Source organism: Scyliorhinus torazame, chromosome 15 (genome assembly GCF_047496885.1).
Source record: "Scyliorhinus torazame isolate Kashiwa2021f chromosome 15, sScyTor2.1, whole genome shotgun sequence".
Taxonomy (NCBI): Eukaryota; Metazoa; Chordata; class Chondrichthyes; order Carcharhiniformes; family Scyliorhinidae; genus Scyliorhinus; species Scyliorhinus torazame.
This window is the reverse complement of record NC_092721.1, coordinates 211,474,047-211,494,870: the sequence shown is the minus strand read 5'-3', so window position 1 is coordinate 211,494,870 and position 20,824 is coordinate 211,474,047. Positions and strand designations below refer to the sequence as shown.

Genomic DNA, 20,824 nt, shown 5'->3' with positions numbered 1-20,824 from the left:
ACCTGATAGAGGTCTACAAAATTATGAGGGGCATAGACAGAGTGGATAGTCAGAGGCTTTTCCCCGGGGTAGAGGGGTCAATTACTAGGGGGCATAGGTTTAAGGTGAGAGGGACAAGGTTTAGAGTAGATGTACGAGGCAAGTGTTTTACACAAAGGGTAATGGGTGCCTGGAACTCGCTACCGGAGGAGGTGGTGGAAGCAGGGACGATAGTGACATTTAAGGGGCATCTTGACAAATACATGAATAGGATGGGAGTAGAGGGATATGGACGCAGGAAGTGTAGAAGATTGTAGTTTAGTCGGGCAGCATGGTCGGCACGGGATTGGAGGGCCGAAGGGCCTGTTCCTGTGCTGTACATTTCTTTGTTCTTTGAGGGAGTGCTGCACTGTCAGAGGGTCAGTACTGAGGGAGTGCCTCGCTGTCAGAGGGTCGGTACTGAGGGAGTGCTGCACTGTCAGAGGGTCAGTACTGAGGGAGTGCCTCGCTGTCAGAGGGTCGGTACTGAGGGAGTGCTGCACTGTCACAGGGTCAGTACTGAGGGAGTGCCGCACTGTCAGAGGGTCAGTACTGAGGGAGTGCCGCACTGTCAGGGGGTCAGTACTGAGGGAGTGCTGCACTGTCAGAGGGTCAGTACTGAGGGAGTGCTGCACTGTCAGAGGGTCAGTACTGAGGGAGTGCCGCACTGTCAGAGGGTCAGTACTGAGGGAGTGCCGCATGGTCAGAGGGTCAGTACTGAGGGAGTGCTGCACTGTCAGAGGGTCAGTACTGAGGGAGTGCCGCATTGTCAGAGGGGCAGTACTGAGGGAGTGCCGCATTGTCAGAGGGGCAGTACTGAGGGAGTGCTGCACTGTCAGAGGGTCAGTACTGAGGGAGTGCCGCACTGTCAGAGGGTCAGTACTGAGGGAGCTCTGCACCGTCAGAGGGTCAGTACTGAGAGATCACTGCACTGTCACAGGGTCAGTACTGAGGGAGTGCCGCACTGTCAGAGGGTCAGTACTGAGGGAGTGCCGCACTGTCAGAGGGTCAGTACTGAGCGAGTGCCGCTCTGTCAGAGGGTCAGTACTGAGAGATCACTGCACTGTCACAGGGTCAGTACTGAGGGAGTGCCGCACTGTCAGAGGGTCAGTACTGAGGGAGTGCCGCACTGTCAGAGGGTCAGTACTGAGCGAGTGCCGCTCTGTCAGAGGGTCAGTACTGAGGGAGTGCCGCACTGTCAGAGGGTCAGTACTGAGGGAGTGCCGCACTGTCAGAGGGTCAGTACTGAGGGAGTGCTGCACTGTCAGAGGGTCAGTACTGAGGGAGTGCTGCACTGTCAGAGGGTCAGTACTGAGGGAGTGCCGCACTGTCAGAGGGTCAGTACTGAGGGAGTGCCGCATGGTCAGAGGGTCAGTACTGAGGGAGTGCTGCACTGTCAGAGGGTCAGTACTGAGGGAGTGCCACATTGTCAGAGGGTCAGTACTGAGGGAGTGCTGCACTGTCAGAGGGTCAGTACTGAGGGAGTGCCGCACTGTCAGAGGGTCAGTACTGAGGGAGTGCCGCATGGTCAGAGGGTCAGTACTGAGGGAGTGCTGCACTGTCAGAGGGTCAGTACTGAGGGAGTGCCACATTGTCAGAGGGTCAGTACTGAGGGAGTGCCGCACTGTCAGAGGGGCAGTACTGAGCGAATGCTGCACTGTCAGAGGGGCAGTACTGAGGGAGTGCCGCATTGTCAGAGGGGCAGTACTGAGGGAGTGCTGCACTGTCAGAGGGTCAGTACTGAGGGAGTGCCGCACTGTCAGAGGGTCAGTACTGAGGGAGCTCTGCACCGTCAGAGGGTCAGTACTGAGGGAGCTCTGCACTGTCAGAGGGTCAGTACTGAGGGAGTGCCGCACTGTCAGAGGGTCAGTACTGAGAGATCACTGCACTGTCAGAGGGTCAGTACTGAGGGAGTGCCGCACTGTCAGAGGGTCAGTACTAAGGGAGTGCTGCACTGTCAGAGGGTCAGTACTGAGAGAGTGCTGCACTGTCAGAGGGTCCGTACTGAGGGAGTGCTGCACTGTCAGAGGGTCAGTACTGAGGGAGTGCCGCACTGTCAGAGGGTCAGTACGGAGGGAGTGCCACACTGTCAGAGGGTCAGTACTGAGGGAGTGCCGCACTGTCAGAGGGTCAGTACTGAGAGGTCACTGCACTGTCAGAGGGTCAGTACTGAGGGAGTGCCGCACTGTCAGAGGGTCAGTACTAAGGGAGTGCTGCACTGTCAGAGGGTCAGTACTGAGAGAGTGCTGCACTGTCAGAGGGTCCGTACTGAGGGAGTGCTGCACTGTCAGAGGGTCAGTACTGAGAGAGTGCCGCACTGTCAGAGGGTCAGTACTGAGGGAGTGCCACACTGTCAGAGGGTCAGCACTGAGGGAGTGGCGCACTGTCAGAGGGTCAGTACTGAGAGATCACTGCACTGTCAGAGGGTCAGTACTGAGGGAGTGCCGCACTGTCAGAGGGTCAGTACTGAGGGAGTGCCACACTGTCAGAGGGTCAGCACTGAGGGAGTGGCGCACTGTCAGAGGGTCAGTACTGAGAGATCACTGCACTGTCAGAGGGTCAGTACTGAGGGAGTGCCGCACTGTCAGAGGGTCAGTACTGAGGGAGTGCCACACTGTCAGAGGGTCAGTACTGAGGGAGTGGCGCACTGTCAGAGGGTCAGTACTGAGAGATCACTGCACTGTCAGAGGGTCAGTACTAAGGGAGTGCTGCACTGTCAGAGGGTCAGTACTGAGGGAGTGCCGCACTGTCAGAGGGTCAGTACTGAGGGAGTGCCGCACTGTCAGAGGGTCAGTACTGAGGGAGTGCCGCACTGTCAGAGGGTCAGTACGGAGGGAGTGCCACACTGTCAGAGGGTCAGTACTGAGGGAGTGCCGCACTGTCAGAAGGTTTACTATTCAGGGACCGTTTGGAGAATAACCTCTTGCATACGATGTTAAACTGAGCCACTGTCTTTCTGTTAAGGTGGCTGTTGAAGATTCTGGAGGAGTCGAATTTGTTCTCCCAATCTGCAGTAAAATGCGGGATTTTACCCAGCCCAATTCCTGCCTGAGGCTGGAAAGCGGTTCGGAATGTTGGGAAGCCTGTTAGGGATTCCCGCCATTATAATAAAATACACAACATGAGAATCTCTTCTGCTTTACTTTGTAGGAATGAAGTTTATTGATTATTCTGTTTTGTTGTAAGTCGGGGTCAGTGGGCTGCGGCTCTATATGATGCTCACGATGTGCACCCGTCTCTGAGTGCAGACCAAGTGATCCATTCTTGACTCAAGGGGAATGTGAGTAATGACGTTACTGTCCTTCAAATCCACATCCATGCTCTCTGTGCCCAGGTAGATGGGACACTGGTACAGTAGGTGAGGCCTCTGGGTGCTCTCTGCATCACCAGCCTCTGCCCTGAGCCACACTGTTGGCATACTGCAAGGTTGGATGGAGAGGGTATCCTGCAGGAGCCCCTGTCGTGTGTCCCACAGGGCGTTGCGTAGCTCAAGGCCGGTTATGTAGATCCCATTCACTGGAGCACTGCTGGGAGGAATCACACTGCTGAGTACCTGCAACATATTAAACAGATTTCTGCAAATTATCAAATCAAATGGATGGATTGGTTTCTCTCAGATACACTGTCAGCTGTTAGCAAAGATATTCTGGCCTAGCTCAGTGTAAAAGTGACTGGATTCTGGCCCGAACAGCTTGCAAATATTGGGGCACTGATCAATTGGCAGTGAACTCGGAAGGGGACAGGCAGGTTACAAACTAGCTGTTGACAGATCAGATCAATTTGATGGAGAAAAATATGAGTTGACATATTAATAGAATTTTGAAGGAGGCCGTTCAGCCCAACTTCTGCCAGCTCTTTGAAAGATTGATCCAATTAATCTCACTCCCTGTTACTCTTTCCCAACATTAACTGGGACGGCCAGAGCACAAGGAGCTCGGATGGAGAGAAATTTGTCGAGTGTATTCAGGAGGAATTCCTCATTCAGTATGTGGATGGCCCGACCAGAGAGGGGCAAAAGTTGACCTCGTCTTGGGGAAAATGAAGGGCAGGTGACAGAAGTGTTAGTGAGAGATCACTTTGGGATCAGTGACCATAACTCCATTAGTTTTAAGATAGCTATGGAGAATGATAGTTCTGGCCCAAAAGTTAAAATTCTAAATTGGGACAAGGACAATTTTGATGGTAGATAGGAAGAGATTTTTTCAATATATAAAAGGTAAGAGAGATGCAAAAATAGACATTGGACCACTAGAAAATGTGGCTGGAGAAATAATAACAGGAAACAAAGAAATGGCAGAGGAACTGAATAGTTACTTTGCATGAGACTTCACGGTGGAAGACACCAGTGGGATGCCAGAGCTCCAGGAGAATCAGGGGGCAGAGGTGAGTGGCATGGCCATCGCTAAGGAGAAGGTTCTGGGGAAACTGAAAGGAGATAGCTGAGGAAATTGTAGAGGCACTAGTGATGATATTTCAGGAATCAATCCCAGAGGACTGGAAGGTGGCTAATGTAACACTGCTGTTTAAGAAGGGAGGGTGGCAGAAGATGGGAAATTATAGGCTGGTTAGCCTGACTTTGGTCATTGGTAAGATTTTAGAGTCTGTTATTAAAGATGAGATTGCGAAGTACTTGGAAGTGCATAAAATAGGACTGAGTCAGCACGGCTTCGTCAACGGGAGGTCGTGTCTGACAAATCTGTTAGTTCCTTGAGGAGGTAACAAGCAAGTTAGACAAAGGGGAACCAGTGGACGTGATTTATTTAGATTTCCAGAAGGCCTTTGCCAAGGTGCCGCAGAGGAGACTGTTAAGAACATAAGAACTAGGAGCAGGAGTAGGCCATCTGGCCTTCGATTCAATGAGATCATGGCTGATCTTTTGTGGACTCAGCTCCACTTTCCGGCCCGAACACCATAACCCTTAATCCCTTTATTCTTCAAAAAACTATCTATCTTTATCTTAAAAACATTTAATGAAGGAGCCTCAACTACTTCACTGGGCAAGGAATTCCATAGATTCACAACCCTTTGGGTGAAGAAGTTCCTCCTAAACTCAGTCCTAAATCTACTTCTTATTTTGAGGCTATGCCCCCTAGTTCTGCTTTCACCCGCCAGTGGAAACAACCTGCCCGCATCTATCCCATCTATTCCCTTCATAATTTTATATGTTTCTATAAGATCTCCCCTCATCGTTCTAAATTCCAACGAGTACAGTCCCAGTCTACTCAACCTCTCCTCGTAATCCAACCCCTTCAGTTAAATAAGTTAAGAGCTCATGGTGTTAAGGGTAAGATCCTGGCATGGATAGAGGATTGGCTGACTGGCAGAAGGCAGAGAGTGGGGATAAAGGGGTCTTTTTCAGGATGGCAGCTGGTGACTAGTGGTGTGCCTCAGGGGTCTGTGCTGGGACCACAATTTTTCACAATATACATTAATGATCTGGAAGAAGGAACTGAAGGCCCTGTTGCTAAGTTTGCAGATGATACAAAGGTCTGTGGAGGGACAGGTAGTATTGAGGAAGCAAGGGGGCTGCAGAAGGACTTGGACAGGCTAGGAGAGTGGGCAATTAAGAGGCAAATGAAATACAATGTGGAAATGTGTGAGGTTATGTACTTTGGAAGGAGGAATCTAGGCATAGACAATTTTCTAAATAGGGAAATGCTTAGGAAAGCAGAAGCACAAAGGGACTTGGGAGTCCTTGTTCACGATTCTCTTAAGCTTAATGTGCAGGATCAGTCGGCAGTTAGGAAGGCAAATGCAATGTTAGCATTCATGTCAAGGGGGCTAGAATACAAGACCAGGGATGTACTTCTGAGGCTGTATAAGGCTCTGGTCAGACCCCATTTGGAGTATTGTGAGCAATTTTGGGCCCCATATCTAAGGAAGGATGTGCTGGCCTTGGAAAGGGTCCAGAGGAGGTTCACTCGAATGATCCCTGGAATGCAGAACGTCGTATGAGGAACGTTTAAGGACTCTGGGCCTGTACTCGGAGTTTAGAAGGATGAGAGGGGATCTTATTGAAACGTATAAGATACTGCGAGGCCTGGATAGAGTGGACGTGGAGAGAATGTTCCCACTTGTAGGAGAAACTAGAACCAGAGGACACAATCTCAGATTAAAGGGACGATCCTTTAAAACAGAGATGAGGAGGAATTTCTTCAGCCAGAGGGTGGTGAATCTGTGGAACTCTTTGCCGCAGAAGGCTGTGGAGGTCAAATTATTGAGTGTCTTTAAGACTGAGATAGATAGGTTCTTGATTAATAAGGGGATCGGGGGTTATGGGGAGAAGGCAGGAGAATGGGGATGAGAAAATATCAGCCATGATTGAATGGCGGAGCAGACTCGATGGGCCGAGTGGCCTAATTCTGCTCTTATGTCTTATGGTCTTATGTTAGGTTGTTGCAAAAGGTTAAATCTCACGGGATCCAGGGTGAGGTAGCCAATTGGATACAAAATTGGCTTGACGACAGAAGCCAAAGGGAGGTTGTGGAGGGTTGTTTTTCAAACTGGAGGCCTGTGACCAGTGGTGTGCCTCAGGGATCGGTGCTGGGTCCACTGTTATTTGTTATATATATTAATGATTTGGATGAGAATGTAGGAGGCATGGTTAGTAAGTTTGTGATGACACCGTGATTGGTGGCATAGTGGACAGTGAAGACGGTTATCTCGATTGCCACGGGATCTTGATCAATTGGGCCAGTGGGCCGACGAATGGCAGATGGAGTTTAATTTGGATAAATGTGAGGTGATGCATTTTGGTAGATTGAATGAGGGCAGGACCTACTCAGTTAATGGTAGGGAGTTGGGGAGAGTTCCAGAACAAAGAGATCTAGGGGTACAGGCTCACAGCTCCTTGAAGGTGGAGTCGCAGGTGGACAGGGTGGTGAAGAAGGCATTCAGCATGCTAGGTTTCATTGGTCAGAATATTGAATACAGGAGTTGGGACGTCTTGTTGAAGTTGTACAAGACATTGGTAAGACCACACTTGGAATACTGTGTGCAGTTCTGGTCACCCTATTATAGAAAGGATATTATTAAACTAGAAAGAGTGCAGAAGAGATTTACGAGGCTGCTACCAGGACTTGATGGTCTGAGTTATAAGGAGAGGCTGGATAGACTGGGACTTTTTTTCCCTGGAGCGTAGGAGGCTTATAGAGGTCTATAAAATAATGAGGGGTGCCGATCAGGCAGATAGTCAACATCTTTTCCCAAAGTTAGAGGAAGGTGGGATTGGTGGGGGGGGGGGGGGGGGGGGGGGGGGGGGAGTTCTGGGGCTGGATTCTCCGCCCCGCCGTGCCACATTTCTGCTTCAGCACACCGGAGGGATGCTGTGTTGCGCCGGCCGGTCAATGGGATTTCCCATTGTAGGGCAGCCCCAAGCCATCAGGAAACCCCTGGCTGCCGTAAAACGTAGCATCCCGTCGGCAGAGAATCCAGCCCCTGGGGCGAGATTCTCCGACCCCCCGCCGGGTCGGAGAATCGCCGGGGGCTGGCGTGAATCCCGCCCCCGCCGGTTGCCGAAGTCTCCAGCACCGGATATTCGGCGGGGGCGGGAATCACACCGCGCCGGTTGGCGGGCCCCCACGCGCGATTCTCCGGCCCGAATGGGCCGAAGTCCCGCTGCTAAAATGCCTGTCCCGCCGGCGTAGATTAAACCACCTACCTTACTGGCGTGACAAGGCGGCGCGGGCGGGCTCCGGGGTCCTGGGGGGGGGGGGGGGGCGCGGGGCGATCTGGCCCCGGGGGTGCCCCCACGGTGGCCTGGCCCGCGATTGGGGCCCACCGATCCGCGGGCGGGCCTGTGCCGTGGGGGCACTCTTTTCCTTCCGCCTTCGCCACGGTCTCCACCATGGGGGAGGCAGAAGAGACTCCCTCCAATGCGTATGTGCGGGAATGCCGTCAGAGGCCGCTAACGCTCCCACGCATGCGCCGCCCGGAGATGTCATTTCCGTGCCAGCTGGCGGGGCGGAAATTCGTCCAGCGCCGACCTAGCCCCTTAAGGTTGGAGCTCGGACCCCAAAGATGCTGAGGATTCCGCACCTTTGGGCGGCGCGATGCCCGACTGATTTGTGCCGTTTTGGGCACCAGTCGGCGGACATCGCGCCGTTTCTGGAGAATTTCGCCCCTGATCTTTATTTCTGAATGGAAAGGCCGAGGAGAGTGGTAAAGTTGCAGTGACGTACCTGAGCGTGGATTCTGTATTGGTTGAGGCTCAGATGCTCCATCTGGGCTTTCTGCTGTAGCAGAGTCACAAGGAACATCCGGGGCTGTTGAAACACTGCCAGGTTGTAGGAGGCTGCATCGCCGGGACTGTCCAGGTAATTGTTCAGCAGCTGCAACCTCACCTTCAAGATCTGCATCCACCGTGGAAAGGGCGGGGAAACACGAGTTAGAAGCTGCCAGGAAGGAGGAAGACAGCCACTCTGCAGGGATTTGATGATGATATCTGTCTCTGGATTGCGGTGTCTGCTCCCTTCCAGCACATGCAGCGTATGGTCCAGGTCACACAGCAGATGCTCAATCAGAAGGCCAAAGTCACGCCTTTCCTGCAGGAGAAAGGTCTTTATTGGTGCTGCACTGAGCCAGTTTGCCTCTGTCGCTGGGTCTTGACGTACGTCTGTCCCTGAATCCCTCAGCTGCTCGAGAGTGCGAACACACTCACTCACAAAGATGGTTAATGAACCATCGCGGCTGCTGTCCACTTGCGACGGGATAAACAGCATCTGGGACTTTAAGAGAATCTTGCTGATGAATTCACTGCGCTGTTCAAACATTTTCTTTTCGAAGCCATTGCAAACTCCGATTGAGATGGATTCGATTGAGTTGGGCAGGAGATCAATCCGTCTCTCAATGTCCTGATGTGTAAGATTCACCAAAGATGCCCCTGGGAAGAGGAGGAAGCAGTGATAACATCATCTCTCAGTCCTTTCTCATGATAATTCCTATTCTCAGCACGTCCTGCTATCTGACAGCATTTGCAGCACAGCGAATGACAAGGCCCCATACAAGGGGCAGGATAGGAGGGGATGAAGGCACAAGTGAGGAATTATAGCGAGATTGAGAGAGCACGGACAGAGTTAGTGAAATGGAGGATGATGCAGAAAAGGATGAGGGCACAGAGGCTGAAGAGATAACTGAAGGAATTACAGAATTGTTACAGTGCAGGAGGCCATTCAGCCTATTGTGTCTGTACTAGCTCTCTGAATGAGGGCCTTTCTGAGTGCCATTATCCTGCCTTCTCCCCATAACCTTGCACAGTCTGAAAATTCAAGTCGGATCTTTCGGGAATAAAGTTTCTGCACACAACCTGGATTTCTCCCCGAACACCTGAGTTAATTGCGTCCAAACACACCAGCCAAGCCGGGATTCTGAGACCTTTTTAAACGGCACCCTGATCTCAAAATTACATCTAAGCCCCCCCCCCACAGAATTCAGGAACCCTTCCCAAGCATCAGGACATCCTCCCCCACCACAACGCAACATCAAGGCTCTCTCCTGTCCCCTTGCAGTCATCGGGGCTCCCCCCTCCCCACCCCCAACGCACATAAGGGGAACCCCTCCCCCTCAATGGAAGAGGGTTACCCCCCCTAGCAGAGCCCCCTTGCCAGTGTCCCCTGGCAGGGTGCCAAGGGGCAATATCCAGCCTTGACCCTGAACCCCTGGGGCGGACAGGCTCCTTTGTGCCCTGGTGTGGTGTGGACGTCACTCTGCCGGGTGGAGGTTACATTGTAGACGGATGCTATGGAATAAAGACCTTAAATTATAGTAAAATTTATATAAAATCCTGGAAATCGGTGCCTGATCACGTCACTGGCATGGGATGGGGAAGATTGTAAACAGATTCCGCGAGCGTTAATCCTGTTTGGGCCTCTGGTGCGATTTATGGGCATTAGGGGATTTGCATCCGTGACTAACGGGGCCTTTAGGTCTCCCTTTTTGTTTTCAAAGTCCCTGGCCAAGGGTTTCTGGTTATTTCTGGCAGATCTTCCGATCCTTCCGATGATGATTCCCTGGCAGCGGAGAGTGCGGGGTACATAAAACCCCGTAAACAGCGGCGGGATCTTCCTGTCTCGCTGCCGGCCAGTGCTGGGTCACCCCCACTACCAAATAGGCGCCGTTTGGGGAGGGGGCGGAATTTACTGAATGTTTCTCAAAGGGTCAATGCCAGAACTCTATCTGTTTTCCTTGAAAGAAACATCCATTTACAAAAACAGGTAACAATACAGAAGCAGGAGGCCATTCGGCCCTTCGAGCCTGCTCCGCCGTTCATTGTTATCATGACTGATTACCAAGTTCAACACAACAAAACAGTTTGACAGATTCTGGAACTCTCCTGACCAGAGTGGACCATGTGTAAAGGGGGTCACACGGTGCCTTTCGTGGCTCTGGAAAAAAACCATGCCTGGAAAATTGTGATTAAAAGTTTTAAAAGGGAGGAAAGATTACTTGGGGAAAGACGACGGCTCCAGACGGAGTTTGACCTGTTGACCACAGGGAAGGCGGAGGCACAGTGGAGGAAAGCGCAGGGGGCGACCTACGAGTATGGGGAAAAGGCTAGTCGGATGCTGGCACACCAGCTCCGTAAGAGGATGGCAGCGAGGGAAATAGGGGGAGTCAAAGATGGAAGGGGAGCCACGGTTCGGAGTGCGACGGAGATAAATGAGGTATTCAAGGCCTTTTATGAAGAGCTGTACAGATCCCAGCCCCCAGCAGGGGAAGAGGGGATGAGACGATACCTAGATCAGCTGAGATTCCCGAGGGTGGAGGAGCAAGAGGTGGCTGGTTTGGGGGCACCAATTGGGTTGGAGGAGCTGAGCAAGGGTTTGGGGAGTATGCAGGCGGGGAAGGCCCCGGGACCGGACTGATTCCCGGTGGAGTTCTACAGGAAGTACGCAGACCTGTTGGCCCCGCTACTGGTGAGGACCTTTAATGAGGCAAGAGAGGAGGGGACCCTGCCCCCGACTATGTCGGAAGCGACAATTTCTTTGATCCTAAAGCGGGACAAGGACCCAGTGCAATGTGGATCGTACAGGCCCTCAATGTGGATGCAAAGTTGCTGGCAAAAGTACTGGCCACAAGGATCGAGGACTGTGTCCCGGAGGTAATCCACGAGGACCAGACGGGATTTGTAAAGGGCAGGCAACTAAACACCAATGTGCGGCGGCTCTTAAACGTGATAATGATGCCATCAGAGGAGGGAGAGGCGGAGATAGTGGCAGCTATGGACGCGGAGAAGACCTTTGACCGAGTAGAGTGGGAGTATCTCTGGGAGGTGCTGCATAGGTTTGGGTTCGGGGGAGGGTTTATCAGTTGGGTTAAGCTCCTTTACAGAGCCCCGATGTTGAGTGTAGTGACGAACCGGCGGAGGTCGGAGTACTTTCGACTGTATGGAGGGACGAGGCAGGGGTGCCCCCTGTCCCCCCTGTTGCTCGCATTGGCGATCGAACCATTGGCCATGTCATTGAGGGAGTCTAATAAATGGAGGGGGGTGGTCCGAGGGGGAGAAGAGCATCGGGTGTCACTATATGCGGATGACCTGTTGCTGTACGTGGCGGATCCAATGGAGGGTATGGTGGAGGTCATGCAGACTCTAAGGGAGTTTGGGGAGTTTTCGGGCTATAAGCTCAATGTAGGGAAGAGTGAGCTCTTTGTATTACAGGCGGGGGACCAAGAAAGAGGGATAGGGGACCTACCGCTGAGGAGGGCGGAGGGGAGCTTTCGGTATCTGGGGATCCAGATAGCCAGGAGTTGGGGGACCCTACATAAACTGAATCTGACGAGGTTGGTGGAGCAAATGGAGGAGGATTTCAAAAGATGGGACATGTTACCGCTCTCGCTGGCGGGGTAGAGTGCAGTCGGGCAAAATGGTGGTCCTTCCGAGGTTTCTGTTTGTGTTTCAGTGCCTTCCCATCGTGATCACTAAGGCCTTTTTTAAGAGCATAGGCAGGAGTATTATGGGGTTTGTGTGGGCGAATAAGACCCCGAGAGTAAGGAGATGGTTCCTGGAACGCAGTAGGAACCGAGGAGGGTTGGCGCTGCCAAACCTGGGGAGCTACTACTGGGCAGCAAATGTGGCGATGATCCGCAAGTGGGTTATGGAGGGAGAGGGGGTGGCATGGAAGAGGTTGGAGATGGCGTCCTGTAAAGGAACGAGCTTGGGGGCGTTGGTGACGGCACCGCTGCCGCTCTCGCCGACAAAGTATACCACGAGCCCGGTGGTGGCGGCAACGCTAAGGATCTGGGGCCAGTAGAGACGGCACCGGGGTGCAATGGGAGCATCGGTGTGGTCCCCGATCAGGGGTAACCACCGGTTTGTGCCGGGGAAGATGGACGGGGGGGGTTCCAGAGCTGGCAGCGGGCGGGGATCAGAAGAATGGGGGACCTGTTCATTGACGGGACGTTTGCGAGCCTAGGGGCACTGGAGGAGAAGTTCGAGTTGCCCCCGGGAAATGCCTTTAGATATATGCAGGTGAGGGCTTTTGTGAGGCGACAGGTGAGGGAATTCCCGTTGCTCCCGGCACAAGAAGTTCAAGACAGGGTGATCGCGGGTGTATGGGTCGGGGAGGGCAAGGTGTCGGAAATACACCAGGAGATGAAAGAAGAGGGGGAAGCGCTGGTAGAAGAGTTGAAGGGTAAATGGGAGGGGGAGCTGGGGGAGGAGGTCGAGGAAGGTCTGTGGGCTGATGCCCTGGGTAGGGTTAATTCCTCCTCCTCGTGTGCCAGGCTCAGCCTGATACAATTTAAGGTGGTTCACAGAGCTCACTTGACGGGGGCGAGGTTGAGTAGGTTCTTTGGGGTGGAGGACAGATGTGGAAGGTGCTCAGGGAGCCCGGCGAACCATGTCCATATGTTTTGGTCATGCCCGGCACTGGAGGGGTTCTGGAGAGGAGTGGCGGGAGCAATATCTCAGGTGGTGAAAGTCCGGGTCAAGCCAAGCTGGGGGCTAGCAATATTTGGAGTAGTGGATGAACCGTGAGTGCAGGAGGCGAAAGAGGCCGGCATTCTGGCCTTTGCGTCCCTAGTAGCCCGGCGAAGGATCTTGCTAATGTGGAAGGAGGAGAAGCCCCCCAGCGTGGAGGCCTGGATAAATGATATGGCTGGGTTCATAAAGTTGGAGAGGATTAAGTTCGCCTTGAGAGGGTCTGCGCAGGGGCTCTACAGGCGGTGGCAACCGTTCCGAGACTATCTCGCGGAGCGTTAGAGGAAGGTCGGTCAGCAGCAGCAGCAACCTGGGGGGGGGGGGGGGGGGGGCGGGTGGCGGGGACATCCTGGGAGAGGGGGGGGGGGGGGGGGAAGGGGGGACTGCCTGGGAGGGTGGATGAGCGAGAGATAACATGAAGGGTTGGGGAAACTGGCACGTACGGGTGAGGGCCAGTGTACAAAGCTGTGTAAATATATCATTTTGCCATGTATATATCTTGCTCTGAGCGAGTTCTCGTTTTTTTTTGTTACCGTGTGGGGGGGGGTTATTGTTTGTAAGGGAGATAAATTGCGTTAAAAAACTTTAATAAATATATATTTTTTAAAAAGTTTTAAAAGTTGGGGCAGCACGGTGGCGCAGTGGGTTAGCACTGCAGTCTCATGGTGTCGCGGTCCCAGGTTCGATCCCGGCTCTGGGTCACTGTCCGTGTGGAGTTTGCACATTCTCCCTGTGTTTGCGTGGGTTTCACCCCCACAACCCAGAGATGTGCAGGTTAGGTGGATTGACCACGCTAAATTGCCCCTTAATTGGAAAAAATGAATTGGGTACTCTAAATTTTTTTTTAAAAAAAAGTTTTAAAAGCAAAATATTGCCGAATTTAATTGATTTATAGGATGTGGGAGTCGCTGGTTAGAGCAGGATTTATGGCCCTTTCCTAATTGCCCTGGAGAGTGCAATGATGAGCTGCCCTCTGGACATGAAGCGTTAACTGGTTCTCTCTCCTCAGGTGCTGCCAGACCTATTGGCCGGATCCTCCCTTCCGGGGACTAAGTCCCCACGGCGGCGGGACAACCGGTGCCAACGACTCCGCGGTCAACAGCCCCGCAAGGTGAGGAATTCTCACCTGTCTCGGGGCTGGGTGGACGTTGGAGGGGTTGGCTTTGCTCCAGCCGGCGACGAAGGGACTGCGTGTGTTTGCGCATGTGCAGAAGAGCCGACGTGATCTCGCACATGCGTGGAACAGCCGGCGTGTTTCCGCGCATGTGCAGACCGGTCGGCGTATTTTGCCGCTTGCGCAGGAAGTTCTCTTCTCTGGACCATGGTGGAGCCCTACAGGGGGCGGCGTGGAAGGAAGAAATGCCCCCACGGCACAGGCCTGCCCGCAGATCGGTGGGCCCTGATCGCGGGCCAGGCCACCGTGGCGGGGGGGGCGCTGCCAACGTCCCCCGACCGGCGTGGCACGAATCCTGCCCTCACCTGAAAAACGGCACCGGAGAATATGGCAGTCGGCGTGGGGGCAGGATTCACGCGGTGGGGGGGTCGGAGAATCCCGCCCATTGAGTTTTCCAGCGTTTTCTGTTTCTGTCTAAAAGTTGGATGGACAGCACGGTGGTACAGTGGTTAGCACGGTGGCACAGTGGTTAGCACTGCTGCCTCACGCCGCTGAGGACCCGGGTTCGATCCCGGCCCTGGGTCACTGTCCGTGTGTCGTTTGCACATTCTCCCCGTGTTTGCGTGATTCTCACCCCACATCCCGAAGATGTGCCGGGGAGGTGGATTGGCCGCGCTCAATTGCCCCTTAATTGGAAACAAATAATTTGGGTACTCTAAATTTATTTTAGAAAAGTTGGATTTTGTTTAGCTTGGCGAAGGAAAATGACTAATTGCTCGTGAAGAAAAAGATAGCAGCCTTTTTTCAGTCCGTAAGTTTGTTGTTTATTGAAAGAAGCCTAGTTAAAGTTTCTGTTATTCCGGGTAAACAATTGGCCATTTTGGGGAGTGAATCAAACCTGGAAATTAGTGGTGTGACCTGTGGGGGGGGGGGTTAAAGCTGCTCACTCCCCCCCCCATCCGGCTGATCACGATGACTGTCTGGGAGAACATTTACCAGCCTGATCAATCTGCCTCTGCACATTACTCCTGTCTCACACTATTCTGAATATCCTCTCACCATAACAATCGCCTCTATCTTCCCAAGGTGAATAATGATTGTGGGAATGCTGCCTACATCCCCACACAGACTTGGAAGATATGGAATGAATGGTTGGAGGACACATTACCCCTGGAGCTGGTGATTGAAGTAACAAAGCTGCGAATTCCTTTGAAAGCGAAAGGCTGAGAACTGGTGAGGCAGTGGTTGATGACACTGCTCAGGGCGGCTTCATCCCCTCTGTCCAAAACGTGACCGTGATACACAGCCCCACCTGGAAAAAAAGGTAAAAGATATTAGGATTCCATCTCAGCTCCGCGAGTCAGTCAGAGACTGGGGCAGAATCTCACCAGAATTCAGCCTCAGGCACAGATAGAAAACAGCCGAGGAACTCCCCAGTTGGAGTTTGAGCCGCTTAGACCAAAGACAATTAGTGGACGTGGTTTATGTCATAAATCTAGTGGGGCGGGGCCTGATAGAGCCAGCAACTGTCTCCAAAGACATTGGAGCAACCTCGACCAGCACTGCAGCCTAACGACCCCTGACACCCCAGTACTGCTGCAGATTAATGACCCCGACCAATCCTGCTGCAGCCTAACGACCCCCGACCCCGACCAGCACGGAGGTACCGGGTGCTCCACCCACCCCGACAATCCTCGGTGTTTTGAACCAACCCCCACTCACCAATGTTAAGTAATGGGTTAAGAGACATTCCAATTAGTTGTCTCATTTATGTTAAGTATCCAATAATTGACACTGATATTAAAGGGGCTTCAGGTGGCCTTTGTGTCGGGTGATGTGATGATGGAGTTTTGTGCAGAGTCTGTTAAAGTGAAATAAAGGTGTTGGTGGAAAAGGAGCAGAACCTTTGACTCTTTATACAACAGCAGCAAACGTCTAACAATTGGCAGCAGAGGATGGTTGCTGTGCAAATGTGAAGGGTTGAAAGATACAACTTTTCCAGATCAAACCAAGGAGTGAGTGAGAGAAAAAACCCAAAGACATATGGCTGAACCCAGGATAAAGATGGCCGGATATGACTACCCCCCCCCCCCCTTATTTTCTGAAAGAGGATCGTACGACCAATGGAGAAGTGCAGTAGTTATGTGGACTAAGGTAACTACCTTGGGAAAGAGAAAACAAGGTATGACATTGGCTCTTTCTCTACCTCATGACAGTAAAATCCAGAGCAAAGTGTTTTCTGAGCTGGAGTTGGAAGAGTTCGACTCAGAAGCAGGTCTGCAGACTCCATTACGCTATATGGATAAGATTTATAAAAAGGATGACTTGTTAATGCGTATGAAGCATGGTCGGATTGTGATAGGTTCCGGAAAATAGAGGATTTCTCCATTGAAGACTATAAAATGGAATTTGGCAGACTATATAAAAGGCTGCAGAAACACAACCTGGAATTTCCACAGTCTGTGTTGGCCTTTAAATTACTTGACTGTGCTAGAGTGAGCAACTTGGATAGGCTCCTGGTTTTGACAGGAGTTCAGTTTACTGATAAGTATACCTTATTCGATCAGATGACAGAAGCTTTAAAAACGTTTCTGGGGAAATATTCGATTCCGATGGCTCTGATGACCCAAATAGGTCAGCCTGCAATAAGGCAGAATATGGAAGATACACTACTAACAGGATGGCAAAATCGTATGGCTACGAACAGGGCTCAAGACTTTAGAAGGGGATCGGGACCCGGACATTATGAAGACAGAAACCCAGTTAGAACCTACAATAGGAATATGAACCCCAGAAATGCACGGGGCATGATAAATTGATGTTTTTGATGTGACTCTCAATACCATTATGCTTTCAACAGTCCAACTCGTTATAATAGAGTGTTTGAAGCGACACATGACATGGAAGAGTCAGAAGAGGAAAAAGATAGTGACCAGAAAGAAGGCATTGTCCTATTAATAAGCAGTTTTACGCCGGTAATGAGGTGTTGGTTGCAGAATCCTTCAACTGTGCTGTATTGGACAGTGACTGCACATCTGGAATTGTGTGTGGAATTGACTGGTTAAAATGTTACCTGGACTCCTTGAATGCTGAAAATCGGAACAAGGTTAAGGAATTTGAAAGTACCACAAGTTTCAGGTTTGGGGATGATAATACTCTGAAGTCGCTGAAAAGAGTGGTGATCCCTTGCAATATTGCCGGAGTGAATCATTTCATTCGCACGGATGTTGTATAAAGTGAGATACCTTTGCTTCTGAGCAGACCGTCGATGAAGAAAGCACACATGAAACTGGATATGGAACAGGATAAGGCAACCGTTTTTGGAAAGACGGTGGAATTACAATTTACACAGTCGGGACGCTATTGTATTCCATTACTGACAAATAATATTTCAAGTAACCCTACCTTTGGCCTGAGATTTTAACGACCTTGTGGCCATGGACATTAAGATCTGGGATAAAGCCAATAATATATTTATTTAGCATTTTGTAGATTTAGCAACCAGATTTAGTCAATCAACGATTGTACCAAGTAAAGAAAAGAGAGTAATTCTGGATCAAATCGTGGAAAAATGGATAGGGACAGGAATGGGCCCACCGGCAAAATTCCTTACGGACAATGGGGGAGAATTTGCTATGAAAATGAAAATCGCTTATTGTCACAAGTAGGCTTCAAATGAAGTTATTGTGAAAAGCCCCTAGAACTAATGATGAGTTTAGGGATATGCGTGAAAATGTGAATATCACAGTTATGAATATGGCTGCGGAAAGCCCATTTAGTAATGGTGTGTGTGAAAGAAACCATGCTGTAATCGATGACATGCTCTGGAAAATTTTGGCAGATAGACCAAATTGCAGGTTAAATTCAGCTTTAGCATGGGCGGTACATGCAAAGAATTCATTGCAGATGGTTGGGGGCTATAGTCCCTATCAATTAGAGTTTGGTAGAAATCCTAAAATTCCGTCCATTTTGGATGACCAGCCTCCAGCTTGGGAAGGGACTACAATTAGCTCTGCCTTTGCTGAGCATTTAAATGCATAACATAGCAGTAGAAAAGCTTTTTTGGAAGCAGAAGTCTCTGAAAGAATTCGCAGAGCTTTAAGGCATAATGTACGGTCATCAAATACCGTTTTTCAGCAAGGAGACATAGTGTACTATAAGAGAGACAATTTTAATGAATGGAAAGGCCCAGGGATGATCATAGGCATAGATGGCAAAACAATTATTTTGCAACATGGCAATCAAACTGTTAGGGTCCATTTACCGGGGGTACAGACTACAAATTTTCAAATTTAGACAGAGCAGACAGACATGACGAGGAACCAGGGTCATCTGGTACGCACATGTTACAGAACTATGAGGACCAGTTAACTGATTTAGACAGGGTTTCTGTAGAGGAACACAACACGTCTGATGAATTAGAACAGGCCATTTTTCCAAAAGGACAACTGCCAAAAGTTGGTACAAAAGTGACATACTTGCCAGAAGGGTTTAGTCAATGGAAGGATGCAACTGTTATTAGTGGAGCAGGGAAGGCCACTGGAAAGTATAAACATTGGTTGAATGTACAGCATTCAGGGGAGGGAGTAAAGAAAATGGATTGGGAACACGAAGTTCAAAAATGGAGGGCACAGAAACGCAGTGCCAGTTCAGATAGTACATCGGATAGTGAACAGGTCCGCAGGAAAAGGTCAAGAACTATTGAAAGGACATCCCACAGCAGAAGGTAACGATCAAGCAGTAGCAGTATAGAACGAGATACCAGGCGGGAGAGGGGATGTAGTTTATCATGGTCTTGGAACATGAGTAAGACTACGAATACTAATAGGAGTAGAAGCCCACATGCACGTGAGATTTTGGTGGCTTCCAATAAATTAATGAAAAAGTTACAAAAGATGCCAAACAGCAAGAATTGCATAATTGGAGTGAATTTGGGGTACACACGGAAGTACCGGATCGGGGACAAAGAGCTCTATCCCACAAATAGATTTGCACGGAAAAGGTTATTCCGGATGGAACTTATAAGGCAAAGGCCAGGCTTGTGGCAAGGGGATTTGAAGAAAACTTAGAAGATCAGGATTTAAGGGTAGACTCACCTACAGCAGGAAAGGTTATTTTAAAGGTCTTCTTGGCTCTATTAGCCACAAAGGCATGGGAATGCAAATCTATAGATATAAAAGCTGCCTTTTTGCAGGGGCATCAGCTCCAGAGAGACATTTTTCTCCGTCCTCCTAAAGAGGCAGCTAACACAGAAGGGGTATTCTGGAAGTTGAACAAATGTGTATATGGATTAAATGATGCGTCTAGAGTCTGGTATTTTTCGGTAAGGTCAGTTTTGTTAAAGTTAGGCTGTTGCCAGTTGAAAGCGGATCAGGCAATGTTTTACTGGCACTATAAAGGAAATCTTTCTGGCATCTTTATGATGCATGTCGATGATTTTTTGTGGGGCGTGACTGGTGATTTCGAAGCTATTGTAATATCTGGTTTGAGGAAAGAATTCAGGGTTGGAAGTCAGGCTTCCGGTGCATTTAAATATATTGGACTGGAAATCGGACAGACTAAGTTCGGGGCAACTTTACGTCAGCAATCTTATTTGGAAAGCATCAGCCCAATAGCAATTAGTCGTGGCCGGGTTTTACAAAAAGACGCAATGGTTTCAAAGATGGAAAAAGAGCAACTGCGAAGTTTAATTGGGCAACTAAATTAGTTAGGGAGACAGATTAGACCGGACATAAGAGTTTAGTACAAAAATGAATGATCCCAAAGTGGAAGACATAAGAGCAAATAAAGCGTTGGCCAAACTAAAAATGCAGGAGTGTGTTTTGAGGTTCCCGGTTTTAGGTGACCGTAGGCACTTGAAGCTCATAGTTTATAGCGATGCATCCTATGCAAATTTATGTGATGGGGTTTCAAGCGCAGGAGGTTTTATAATTTTCCTTTTGGGGAACAATGGTAAATGTTGCCCTCTTGTGTGGGAAACAAAGAAAATAAGGCGAGTGGTCAAAAGCACTTTGGCTGCTGAGACATTAAGCCTTGTAGAGGCGGTGGATATGGCCTTTTATATATCTCAGATATTGAGAGAAATTTTGGGATTAGAGGATTTGGGAAATATATCTATTGACTGTCACATTGACAATAAATCCCTGTGGGAAAATGTGCACTCTACAAAAAGTGTCAGTGAAACAACGTTAAAGATAGACATCGCAAGTTTGAAGCAGATGTTGGACAGAGAGGAAATAGCAAAAATTAAATGGGTCGACAGTAGCTATCAATTGTCAGACTGTTTTACAAAAAGAGGGACAAGTTCACAGAAACTTTTGGATATTGTTAATGAAGGGCGTCTGTTTCTGTGACTGTTTTTTTTCTTCTTCCAAAAATGAAAAAAAAAGAAGGGGGGAAATTGCGCGTGTGTTTTTGAGTTTCTTGTAATTTTGTTTTCACCTGATTATTTTTTTTCTCCAAGGAAGAGGAGACTGGTATGTCATGGGTTAAGAGACATTGCAATTAGTTGTCTCATTTATGTTAAGTATCCAATAATTGACACTGATATGTAAAGCGGCTTCAGGTGGCCTTTGCGTCAGGTGATGAGATGATAGAGTTTTGTGCAGAGTCTGTTAAAGTGGAATAAAGGTGATGGTGAAAAAGAGCAGAACCTTTGACTCTCTATACAACAGCAGCTAAACGTCTAACAACCAATACCGCGGATGTATATCTAGCACTCGCCCTACACCACACATCATTGCCCCCACCAATAGGGCTCCCCATAGGGCCAGCCC

The 20,824-nt window shown here is 50.0% G+C and overlaps 1 protein-coding gene across 1 annotated transcript in view; it reads right to left on the bottom strand.

Annotated features, from left to right (window-relative positions):
• Positions 1–3,150: 3,150 nt before the first annotated feature.
• Positions 3,151–20,824, bottom strand: part of LOC140391348 (dynein heavy chain domain-containing protein 1-like) — a 479,751-nt gene continuing 462,077 nt past the window's right edge. Inside the window, exons 20-22 of the mRNA XM_072475926.1 lie at positions 15,217–15,360; positions 8,199–8,899; positions 3,151–3,571 (exon numbers count right to left, since the gene is read on the bottom strand). Of these exons, the coding sequence (XP_072332027.1) occupies positions 3,227–3,571; positions 8,199–8,899; positions 15,217–15,360 (1,190 nt within the window). The 3' untranslated portion in view covers positions 3,151–3,226. The remainder of the gene's footprint in view (positions 3,572–8,198; positions 8,900–15,216; positions 15,361–20,824) is intronic.